At 41.1% G+C, this 13,112-nt stretch overlaps 1 protein-coding gene and 1 long non-coding RNA gene across 5 annotated transcripts in view; one reads left to right on the top strand and one right to left on the bottom strand.

The window, feature by feature from the left end:
* Nucleotides 1-13,112, top strand: part of LOC141157047 (uncharacterized) — a 168,387-nt gene that overhangs the window by 76,073 nt on the left and 79,202 nt on the right. The gene's annotated exons all lie outside the window — the stretch shown is intronic.
* The window catches only part of CACHD1 (cache domain containing 1), a 148,906-nt gene that overhangs the window by 64,331 nt on the left and 71,463 nt on the right, over nucleotides 1-13,112 (bottom strand). The window contains exons 3-4 of the mRNA XM_073643817.1: nucleotides 8,128-8,276; nucleotides 2,226-2,332 (exon numbers count right to left, since the gene is read on the bottom strand). Of these exons, the coding sequence (XP_073499918.1) occupies nucleotides 2,226-2,332; nucleotides 8,128-8,276 (256 nt within the window). The remainder of the gene's footprint in view (nucleotides 1-2,225; nucleotides 2,333-8,127; nucleotides 8,277-13,112) is intronic.

The raw sequence follows: 13,112 nt of genomic DNA, 5'->3' as shown, positions 1-13,112 counted from the left end.
TGAACATCCTACCATTATTACAACTATGAATACTTTAGGGTTGGTGCATGCTTGGAGAATAACCTGATATTTTAGGGATGGTGGCATACTCCTCACAGAGACCAGGAAAATTACTTCTGGTGGCCAGGCACTAAAACAGTTATCCCTGCTTATGGTTATTGCCAGAAAAGCTGCCTGCAGCCACTACAAGGGTGAGCTCACTGCATATACATCTATACAGCCACCACTAGGGGGTGCTCACTATATACAGAGTTATACAGCCACCACTGAGGGGAGCTCACTACATACAGATTTATACAGTCACCACTAGGGGGAGCTCACTATATACAGATTTATACAGCCACCACTAGGGGGTGCTCACTATATACAGAGTTATACAGCCACCACTGAGGGGAGCTCACTACATACAGATTTATACAGCCACCACTAGGGGGAGCTCACTATATACAGATTTATACAGGAACCACTAGGGGGATCTCACTATATACAGATTTATACAGCCACCACTAGGGGGAGCTCACTATATACAGATTTATACAGCCACCACTAGGGGGAGCTCACTATATACAGATTTATACAGGAACCACTAGGGGGATCTCACTATATACAGATTTATACAGCCACCACTAGGGGGTGCTCACTATATACAGAGTTATACAGCCACCACTGAGGGGAGCTCACTACATACAGATTTATACAGCCACCACTAGGGGGAGCTCACTATATACAGATTTATACAGCCACCACTAGGGGGTGCTCACTATATACAGAGTTATACAGCCACCACTGAGGGGAGCTCACTACATACAGATTTATACAGCCACCACTAGGGGGAGCTCACTATATACAGATTTATACAGGAACCACTAGGGGGATCTCACTATATACAGATTTATACAGCCACCACTAGGGGGTGCTCACTATATACAGAGTTATACAGCCACCACTAGGGGGAGCTCACTACATACAGATTTATACAGCCACCACTAGGGGGAGCTCACTATATACAGATTTATACAGGAACCACTAGGGGGATCTCACTACATACAGATTTATACAGCCACCACTAGGGGGTGCTCACTATATACAGAGTTATACAGCCACCACTGAGGGGAGCTCACTATATACAGATTTATACAGCCACCACTAGGGGGTGCTCACTATATACAGAGTTATACAGCCACCACTGAGGGGAGCTTACTATATACAGATTTATACAGCCACCACTAGGGGGAGCTCACTATATACAGATTTATACAGGAACCACTAGGGGGATCTCACTATATACAGATTTATACAGCCACCACTAGGGGGTGCTCACTATATACAGAGTTATACAGCCACCACTGAGGGGAGCTCACTACATACAGATTTATACAGCCACCACTAGGGGGAGCTCACTATATACAGATTTATACAGGAACCACTAGGGGAGCTCACTACATACAGATTTATACAGACTCCACTAGAGGGAGCTCACTGCATACAGATTTATACAGGAACCACTAGAGGGAGCTCACTACATACAGATTTATACAGCCACCACTAGAGGGAGCGCACTACATACAGATTTATACAGCCACCACTAGAGGGAGCGCACTACATACAGATTTATACAGCCACCACTAGAGGGAGCGCACTACATACAGATTTATACAGCCACCACTAGGGGGAGCTCACTACATACAGATTTATACAGCCACCACTAGGGGGAGCACACTACATACAGATTTATACAGCCACCACTAGGGGGAGCACACTACATACAGATTTATATAGCCACCACTAGGGGAGCTCACTACATACAGATTTATACAGCCACCACTAGGGGGAGCTCACTGCATACAGATTTAGACAGGAACCACTAGGGGGATCTCACTACAAATTGATATATACAGCCACCACTATGGGGAGCTCACTAAATACAGATTTATACAGGAACCACTAGCAGTAGCTCACTACATACAGATTTATACAGACACCACTTCAGTCACATCCAAGGTGGCACTAAAATTTCTGCTGGTAACTATCCAGACCCTCCATTGTGCTGGCACTCCTGCCCTGCCAGTTTAGCGTAGCCCATATAATGCAGCCTGAGTGATATAACAGCTAGAAAAGTCCATTTGCCAAACCCATTCCATAGAGACTATAATCCAGGATTGTAAAGATACATAATTACTATACTCCTTTCTTCAGGAAAGGTCTATGGCGGGGAGTCTACCTACCTGAGTTGAGGTCTCTGCCGGGGTTGAACGCTCTAGTGTTGATTGCCGTGGACAATCTGTCACAGCTGATGGTTTTTGAGACGTTGGTATTAAAGTTTCCATCAAAGCTACAAATGAAAAATACAAATAAAGGGTTAGAAAGAAAAGAAAAAAAAAAAAATTGGACAAACATTTTGTAGGTGAAATAATTTCTGGTCACTTTTTTCCACATTAAATTCTAAAAAAAAATTACCTTTAATAGTAAAAATATGGAATGGAAAGACCTGTGGCACCGTGACCATATATTTCTATAGTAACTGTAAATATATTCTATATATATATTATAATAAATAATAATAAAAAAGAAACATTATATATATCCAAAAGAGGAAAAAAATAAGTTTAAGTGGTTATCATTTTCATATTTCAAGAGTAGACCACTACCTGCACCTACCGCCAACCATCTAAGACCATTTTTAAATCTGAATCTGTTCAAAATGTACGATGATTAATTTCTTATTTGAGAAACTGGACACCTTTGCATGTATTTATAATTAACACCAAAAAAATTGTTCTTAAATGAACAACCTCTCTAAGAGCAAAGAATCTTTTCTCCTTCCAGCCACCACTAGAGGGAGCTCAATAATGCAGTATGCGATGAGCTCCCCCTAGTGGTGTCTGAAGGTACACCAGATTTTATTAATTATTTAACTCTTCATCTGTGCAGGAGATTTCACGCTCTGTAACAGTAACAGGTGAAAGTAAACTATTCATTTTTGTGACGAGAGTAGGATATCCTGAACTATCTCCGATATAACGGAGTGTGAATTATTATCAGGAGGAGGTGTTAGAGCATCTATTCTTACAAAAATACTGTGCGTCATCTACCTGACAGCGACTTTTTAATCGTGATCCCTTCCCCCCCCTCTCTGCCTGATTCTGACCAGAATAGAGAGGAATTGAAAAATCTCTCCGTGCTAAATTCAGCATCTCGGGGAAACACGGCAACAGGCTTAACAAGCAAATCTTTATCCGATTGACACCTTAGGCCAAAAAATATGGCCAGGTCTAATCTATACATCTATGAGCTGCCAAAGGCACAACAGCATCAGATATATGATATGAGGAAGCCACGATATAACACATTTCTGGCCCAGGATGGTTCCAGCATGACAAAATCAGGCACAGGGAGAGCCGGCTTGTACTACAAAATGCAGCTGAGCCCTGCTATCAATTAAACAGCGAGAAAAGGAGAATAAAATGCCTGGTGTACCCACAATGTAAACCACGCCGACAGAAAAACAAGGAAATCTCCCGGCTTCAAAGCCTGCAAAAAACAGCAGGATGCTTCCCTAAAGAGTTATAAAAATAATATAAAAAAAAAAAAGGTAAGAGGTGGACGTGGAGTTTTCTTGCTGCAGGAAACATACAAACAAAATGACACAGACGACGGCGCTTAAATCCGTGGCCGTAAAAAAGAAAGAACCGCAGAAGGAGGGAGAAAAAAAACCCACATTTATCTGACTGTAATTGGTTTCTTCACCGACTTTCAAGAGATCAAAAAGCCGTCTGAAATTCATATTCAAGGGAAGTTGCATTTAGAAAAAAAATAGAGGAAAGTAATGGAAGAGGGAAAGAAAGTGCCTTCTGGATTCACTTTAATGAAAAAAAAAAAAACTGATCGAAACTGCCTCCCAAGGGAGAAAACAGCGCGGTGACTCCCACTTTGATCTGCTCCCCACGGAGATATCCGCTCCCCTCTGTAGCTTGCAAGATGCTGGCTTGATTGACAGGTGCTCTGATGTGCTGCACGCTTTGAACTTCAGACACTTAATTCCCATCAGACTGCAGTCATTTTTATTCTTCCTCAACAGGATTTACAAGCTGGAGATCAGCGGTGGAGAGGATAAAATAAGGTTTGCAGGAGCTTTGAATCTCACATCAAGCCGGGGCTCACTTCAGCTCAGGCTGGGTTTGACGTGGACCTAATTCACGCTGCAATGCCTGATACGTCAAGCTTGGAAAGAAGTAAAAAACATATACAAATGGGAGGGATGTCAGATTACCATTAGGTACAAAAGTAACACAAATACACAAGGCGAAAAAGACTAGATGGCTAATTGCAGGCAGATCATCTACTAGGTACAATGGTGAATCAATGTTGCAAACTGTATCAAAGGCTTCATCCTGCTCCTCTGTGCTGTTGCTTCCAAATACATGACAGATAATAGGCAGGAAGCTTCTTATGCTGCAACCTGAATAATCAACACTAGGGCCATTGCAGAAGTCCATTTTATTACATGTATTTATATTTTTACAGATGCTACAAGTTTTCATTAGTGTTTGCTGACTTTCCATTATCTATCCAATGTTTTTTTTGCTTCTAAAGAATACCTCCATGCAGCTTGATAAAATTCTATCTTCCTGCTGCCACCACTAGAGGGAGCTCACTGCATGCGGTGCTATTATGGCATGCATAGCGGCAATGACGCTGGGAAGCAATCTAGTCAGCTTCTGAGCAGCGCTTACAAGCTCTATATCAAAGAGCTTGCAAGCTCTGCACTACTTGTCTAAGGACTAAGCAGTTAATTATAAAGTTAAAATAGAAAGTAAACTGCAAAGTTTACAGTCAGACGGCTGTATAACTCGGACGAGGAGCGCAAAACAATGCTCGGATTGACCATCGGCTCTCCTAACCGGAATGTGACGGCTGCATAGCAATACATGCTGTCACGCTCGGCCAGTCCGAGCATTGCGTTACGATCCTCGTCCGAGTCATACGGAAGTCTGACTCTTCTCTAAAATAGAAAAGGGCAACATATAAAAAAAAAAATCTCTGGAAGACTTTCACACTATCTTTTATGACCTTTTAAGGTGGCAATAAAAAATATCAACAAAGTAATTTTGAAAAAAAAAAAAGTAACTATACATAATGTGCATAAAAGTAGCAGAAACAGAACATTTTGGAAATTTAAACAAAGAACAGAACATTACAAAAGCAAATAAATGTTTCCACTAAAGAAGAAACAAAGTTGTCCAGCCACCACATGTGCAAAACTGTTAAAAAGTGTCTGGCCCTTCAGGACTTCAACACTGGTCATTAGGTGTAAAGTGATCGGACACGGACAGCAGCTTGTGCCAGGAGAAGTCCAGCTCAGAAGCTTTACAAGAACACAACCCTTCAAGGTGCAATGTTCTTCCTTCACCAGGGAAGAGAAAGGAAGGACAAAGGCATTATTTGTGAACAGTAACGTTCAATCGCACAAGGGCTGCAGGCGACAAACGTTTCCTGCCTGACCACCTGTCAGTCTCATAGGGGCACCCAAAAACTTACTCAGAAGAAAAACCTGTCCACAGTGTCTGTCACCAGCAGGATTTATAATAATTCCTAAAAGAAGCGATTTAAGAGAAGTCAAAGATCATTCACTTTAAATAGGTGTTGGCCAAGAATACATGTGTTATTAATGGCGGAAAAGGACTGGGCTGCTGCCAGACTTCTGTCCTTCCACCTTTGGAATACGCTGTCCACCTCCTGAACCCTGCCACTCCCCTCCAGACCAGTTTGTCCCTCCACCCTCCAAATGTCTCGGTCTTCTCTCCAGACCATTGAAAGAACGTCTGAACACCCACATACACATCACATGATCCTCCAATCCTGATAAAATAGATGGTTTCAGCCAACATTCATCAAATGTTCATGACTGCCAGTACAAACGATAACTTCCTTCTGATCCCTTGCGTTTCATGTGCACGTTTATGGGTGGGGGCGGGGGAAAAGCGCCTGGGCTGCGGCAAAGCGCCTGGGCTGCGGCAAAGAACCTGGGCTGCGGCAAAGCGCCTGGGCTGCGGCATAGTGGCTGACCTTTGACTATCTCAATTTTCTATCTAGATAGTTCTTCTTCCAAACTCCACCATCTTCTATATGTGTACACAACTACTCGATCACCTTATCTCTCAGTGGCTCAAGATTCAAGTCAGTAAAACCAATGAATATAAGTAGAACCCATTAAGTACTGACTGAATAAGGCAGCCACATGAGCTCCAAGGACAGTCAAAAACTTTGCGTCAACTTTTTTTTTTATTACTATTTCTTGACACCCTGCTGTGTAGAACATGAGGAGATGGCAGGAAATGAATCGAACAGACAAGGTGGTCCAAGTGTTTTTCATCTGCCATCAGGCTGTATCTTTCTCTGCGGAGACGTCTTTTCTAATCAGCCACAGCGCGGGCAGACATATTGTTTAGATTATTGCAGAGGTTCAGACCAGGGTAAAACAGATCATTTCAAGCATTCAGGGATTTATTTAGAAACCTGAACTCTTAACTTTGATAAATTGTATAAAGACCAAGAAGTATAAAAAAAAAAAAAGAGAAAAGAAGATTGTTTACGGAAGAGAAATGAATAGTCCTCAAAGTGTAGACGTTCCAGTGAGGAAAGGTAAATTGTGGGCATGCCGCAGGGCACATGACGAGATCTCCAGAAATCTAAGGACACAATGGTAACCTCCAGAAGAGGCATCATTGGTTTGTAGAGACCACAAGGGTATCAATGAGGCACCGAGTTACAGTATCTGCGGACAAATCCTTGGACCCTGGGTACATGGACATGACGTATGACCTCTATAAACCCATTCGTAGAGACTGGGAAAAGCTTGGCTCCTGCTCAGGAGACCCCTTTGCATTTGTGTATGTTCAAATAAAAAAATCTGTGGGGTATAAAAAAGTTAAATCAAAGTGAATCATAGAATCATAGAATGGTAGAGTTGGAAGGGACCTCCTGGGTCATCTGGTCCAACCCCCTGCTCAAAGCAGGATTCACTAGATCATCTCAGACAGATGTCTGTCCAGCCTCTGTTTGAAGACGTCCATTGAAGGGGAACTCACCACCTCTCGTGGCAGCCTGTTCCACTAATTAATCACCCTAACTGTCAAAAAGTTTTTTCTAATATCTAATCTGTGTCTCCTCCCATTTAGTTTCATCCCATTGCTTCTAGTCTTTCCTTGTGCAAATGAGAATAAAGATGATCCTTCTACAATGTGACAGCCCTTGACATATTTGTAGACAGCTATTAAGTCTCCTCTCAGTCTTCTTTTTTGCAAGCTAAACATTCCCAAATCCTGCAACCGTTCCTCATAGGACATGGTTTGCAGACCAGTCACCATTCTGGTCGCTCTTCTCTGAACTTGCTCCAGTTTGTCTATGTCTTTTTTAAAATGTGGTGCCCAAAACTGTACACAGTATTCCAGATGAGGTCTGACCAAAGAGGAGTAAAGACCGATAATGACTTCACGTGATCTAGACTGTATGCTTCTGTTAATACATCCCAGAATTGTATTTGCCTTTTTTGCTGCTGCATCACACTGTTGACTCATGTTCAGTCTATGATCTATTAGTATACCTAAGTCTTTTTCACATGTACTGTTGCTTAGCTCTATTCCTCTATTAGCTCTTCAGATATACATTTATATCAAGATGTGTCATTATTCTTAATGTATCTTTCTATTTGTGCGTGCAATGAAATGAACTCCCAACATGATCAACATTAATGTGAATGCGCTGCTAAAAGTTTAGGTGTCAAATAGGCATTGAATCAAGGCTGTGCACCTTTAAGGATAAAATGCATGACAAGAGACTCATAAGGGGGAACATTTGTCAAAACAGTTCTTAAAAAAGTGCACTAAAGAGTATGGGAATCAAATAAAAGAATAATTTCATAATAATCCAACTGGCCAGAAACGCATGCACGACCATATATTACATAAAATAATGCAAACTATAGAAATATGTGGAGCAAACACTGACACGGAGGCAAAAAAAAAAAATCGTTTTAGGTGTCAAAAAAGTGGCATAAATGGGGTAAAAATGTCTTGTAAACACAGATTACAATAAGAAAATGTTACAAAATGCCAGGATATTACTTACTCCATCATGGATGGTGGGATGGTACAGCAGTCCTGGATGGCAGTGAGTGGTGAGGTGAGATGAGCAGTGTACGATGCTTCTACCACCTGTTTATTCCGCGTCACCACGTCCAAGTAACGATTAAACTTTTCCCGGATCTTCTTGGCCAACTGGTAAGAGAGAAAGAAAACGGAAAGAGTCGTGAGAAATCAGGAAAAAGTTTACCACAGAAATAATTCCAAACTATTTTTGGAGATGTTCTTACAAGAATATAACTACTATAATAAAAGAATTAAAAAAAAATACTATAATACTGCCCCTATATAGAAGAATATAACTACTACAATACTGCCTCTATATACAAGAATATGAGCACTATAATACTGCCCCTTAAGTGCAAAAATATAACTACTATAATAAAAGAATTTAAAAAAATACTATAATACTGCCCCTATGTACAAGAATATATCTACTATAATACTGCCCCTATGTACAAGAATATAACTAGTATAATACTGCTCCTATGTACAAGAATATAACTACTGTAATACTGCCCCCTATGTACGAGAATATAACTACTATAATACTGCCCATATGTACGAGAATATAACTACTATAATACTGCTCCTATGTACAAGAATATAACTACTATAATACTGCCCCCTATGTACAAGAATATAACTACTATAATACTGCCCCTATGTACAAGAATATAACTACTATAATACTGTCCCCTATGTACAAGAATATAACTACTATAATACTGCCCCTATGTACAAGAATATAACTACTATAATACTACCCCCTATGTACAAGAATATAACTACTATAATACTGCTCCCTATGTACAAGAATATAACTACTATAAAACTGCTCCTATGTACAAGAATATAACTACTATAATACTGCCCCCTAAGTACAAGAATATAACTACTATAATACTGCCCCTATGTACAAGAATATAACTACTATAATACTGCCCCTATGTACAAGAATATAACTACTATAATACTACCCCCTATGTACAAGAATATAACTACTATAATACTGCTCCCTATGTACAAGAATATAACTACTATAATACTGGCCTATATGTATAAGAATAGGGATCTGAACAGGTAGGTGACGTTTCCCCTAACATTCGTTGCCCCTTTTAATCACACATTTGTTTTACATTTTCAGCACAAGCCTCCCTCTTTCCACAGTCACCGGGCCCCTGATGTAAACTATGATTAGATATCCACCCCCCCTCCCAGCTAGTAATCCAATCTCTCCAATTAATAATCCCCAGCTGGATTGCTGAGAACATATATTGACAAATGAATTCTTTAACTGTTATTAACAAAACGCGTCGGGCCCGGATTTGCGTATGTTGTTGTGTGAATGAATAATGAGTGATTGCGCCGCAAATCCCACAGACATTTGCATGAAAATCTACAAATCTACCAGACGTCTCCAAGGAGAGAATAGTGAAATATTATACCAATATACAGACGCCATAAATCTGCAGCAGCTCTGTGACAAGTGATTGATTACATCCGTGCAGTATTGCTAATCTCAACAGTGTTAAATCTGCAGCCTAGAAAATGAGTGGGTGCTGCAGCAAGATGGCAGAAACAGAGGCCACGGCAATCCACCAGCGACATGCGATCGTGGCAAGGATGAGCGGAAATGAGGGCCACTGGGATCGCGCCACCTAAATGCCGCAGTCAGTGATTGACAGGGGCATTTAAGGGGATGAACTGCAGCTCCGGTTGCTTCTATTAGTGGCAAGTATTGGCTCCATGTATGGAGCAAACGCGGCTCCTGAGCCCATGCTCCAACACCTGCACCCGCCGAGTGACGTGCAATTATGGCGAATATTGGGAAGGAGCTATAGGGGTTGTCAACTTTTATAAGAATGGTCCTGCAGAGATCAGCTGTGACCAGTGGGGAAGCACAGCAGCTAGTGATCAATTGCCTTACAGCGCCACCACAGGATGATTTGAAGTATTACACCGTTCCAATAGAAGTCAGTGGGGCTATCTTGGATAATGCAAGGGTGTCAGGACCACCAGATCGCCATATAACCTTTGTTTTCATGCCCAAATGTCACCTAATCTTCAAAACAGCTAGTAGATAGCAACAAACGAATGTTGGTTTGAGAGCCGAGAAGTGATGGCGTTAAATATGGAAATATGTTTTGTAAGTGGATCTGATTTTTCTCTTATGAGAAAACCTCAATCGCCCCTTTGAATATCAATTCCCTTTGTGTTTTCAATGGGAGGCGGTTATTGTTGTTTTTTTTTTTCCCTTTATTTTTATTTTTTTTAATCCGGCCTATCTGTTCCTTTTATCTGGCTTAAATTTTCCCCAGGCGTCCTTTTTGTTTAGCTGCACATATCCCCCCCAACTCCGAGCTGCTCTGTAGCGTCGCTCCTCTTAAACTTTGCATCTCAAAAGAAGCCACTTTTCAGATGAAAAAAATGACATCTCAAAGGCAAAAAAAAAAAAAAGGATTTCAATCTTATCAAGAGCGGATTGTGAATATGAATCCACAGCTGGCAAATAAAGGGAAGGTTGGGGGGGGGGGGACTTGGTATTGAAATTGGCAGAGGATGGGGAGGGTAGAGGACAACACCAGAAAAGTGGCAAGTCTCATGATCAAACTACTACTCCCAATATGCACCGGGGTTCTAATCTGTAGGCGGCCTCATTGATCAAAACGGTTTACATGAAAAACTGGCTTTGTTGCCCATTAGCAACCAATCACAGCACAGCTTTCATGTTACCAGAGACATTTGAAAAATAAAAGCTGCTCTCTGATTGGTTGCTACGGGCAACAAACACAGTTTTGATGAATGAGGCCTGGTGGGATCTGGTAGCTGTAATTTGTAATATAACCTTTGGGGACGATTTATATTTGGACCATGAATAGGGTTCAATTTGGGCAAAAATAACTGGAACACACCTTGTATCACGTTTATTTCTGCATTTTAGACAGTTTTTCCACTCTACTTGGCAAGTGGGTGTAGCTTATGGGAAATGGTTTAGATATGAGGATCTCATTTATCAAAAGTGTCCGACTGTAAATCTGTCTTTTACTCATAGCAACCAATCAGAGCACAGGTTTCATTTTATCAGAGATGTTTAAGAAATGAAACCTGCGCCCTGATTGGTTGCCATGGACAAACTCTAGAAATAAAATAAATAGTATTATTATTATAAATTAAAATAGTAATGTAACAAAATAGTAATACAAAAATATAATAAAAAAAGCTAAATAAAATAGAATACTATTCATAATATCCAAATCAGACCGTGCACTCTTTGAAGGGCATGTATTACAAATTATCTTCATATGTAAAAAAAAAAATCTTTAAAGGCTACTACCTGCTATTTTAAAACTACTTTGTACACTTTCTACCGCCTTACTTGCATTCTATATTTTATTTTTTCTCCCCTGCACTGCGTCACTGCAAATGCGTCTCCTTCTTCCTCTGGCAGCTGTAAATATCATCTCCAGTAGGTTCCCAGTTAGTCTCCTTCACCCCAGTGCAGCTATAAATACATAACCGCCCAATGTCTGCCAAAAGAACAGTCTATGGAAACCTTTGGCGTAAGGTGCAAAATATAAATATGAAAATCAGCAATAAATATATATCGCCTAATGGAGAGAGTCATCGATGAAGTGAATAGTAATTGCACAACAAGACCCAAGAACTACCCAGGCACTACCCGGTACACTGTATACTTCCAACTGTCATGACACCGGCAAACAACTATTTTATAGGGGTGCTGTGTGTCGGACCGCCACTGATCTAATAGTAAGGATAGGCCATCAATATGAAAGTCCTGAACAACCCCTTTAAGTATTGCTAATTTTTCCTGATCCATACAATAAATGTAATATTTACAGGCAGGACAAGCTCTTTATGGGAAAGATTTACGCATCCTGCAAGGAGCAGCCAGGAAACCGGTCTTTGTGGTGAATACTTAATAGCAACCGTTGATGAGGAACAAACAGGTTAAGAGACTCCCATAAATAACCTCCAGCAAGCGGGTGTAAAGCCCTAAAGATATCAACACTCCGACCTTAATCCTATAGCGAAACGGAAACTAATTTAAATTAAATGGTAAGAATACAAGAGGAGATTTTGGCACGTGATAAATCAGAGCGATTTACAAAACACATTTGCTAAAGCAGAAAAAAAGGCAAAAAATAAGCGAACTCAGTAACTGCCATGGCTGCTGTGTACACATACGCCGCCGATGTCATTCCCCATTTAACCGCTAATAGCTCATGAAGCACTATTACATCATGGGCACAACAGTATAGAACTCCTTAATCATTTGCAAATAATGCAGGCAGCACTAAACAGCACTGTAAAAGTCCTAGTCAGGAAATAATGCCAGTCCTAGTTGGGGATAACGCCCATCCTAGTCATTTGACGCTTTATATGCTGCAGTCAATGCTGACTGTGCCATTTCAGTGGCTGGGAAAGAGAAGGGGGCTCCTCCTGTCACGTCATCGGCACCCACCCAATGGGCTAGGTTTGCTGACCAAAGCTAGACATTTGCCTACTTTGCGACCCCCCCCATGGGCACTTATAGGCTCTTTTACATAAAAAGGTCATTTTCTTGGCAATTATAATTCTGATGAAATTCGCAATATTATAGCTGTACATGAGAATTCTTCCCATCTATCCAAAACCCATCAGGACAATGCCAAATTTGGGCAGCTGTCCGGCTGTCCTGGGAGCTCCGTGGTATGTCCAGACTTCAACTGCATCTGTGTCCTCAATACAAAGGTGAGACAGACAAGCAGCTGATAGATCCTTCCTTCACCATTCTGTCTAGGTTGAAGCTGAAGGTCTTCATGTGACATGAAGGCAGGACGTGCAGAGACCAGATCAGTAAACCTGAGCAGCAATGTGACAGGCATGTGTGTATCATACTGTGTGTGTGGGTGCGGATAAACTTTGGGGGCCTCATACTCTGTGGGAAAAGTAATGGGCTTCATTAGG

The sequence above is a fragment of the Phyllobates terribilis genome, unplaced genomic scaffold (assembly GCF_046119375.1).
Source record: "Phyllobates terribilis strain yellow unplaced genomic scaffold, ASM4611937v1 Scaffold_8__6_contigs__length_399053987, whole genome shotgun sequence".
Taxonomy (NCBI): domain Eukaryota; kingdom Metazoa; phylum Chordata; class Amphibia; order Anura; family Dendrobatidae; genus Phyllobates; species Phyllobates terribilis.
This window is presented reverse-complemented; position numbering and strand designations above follow the sequence as displayed.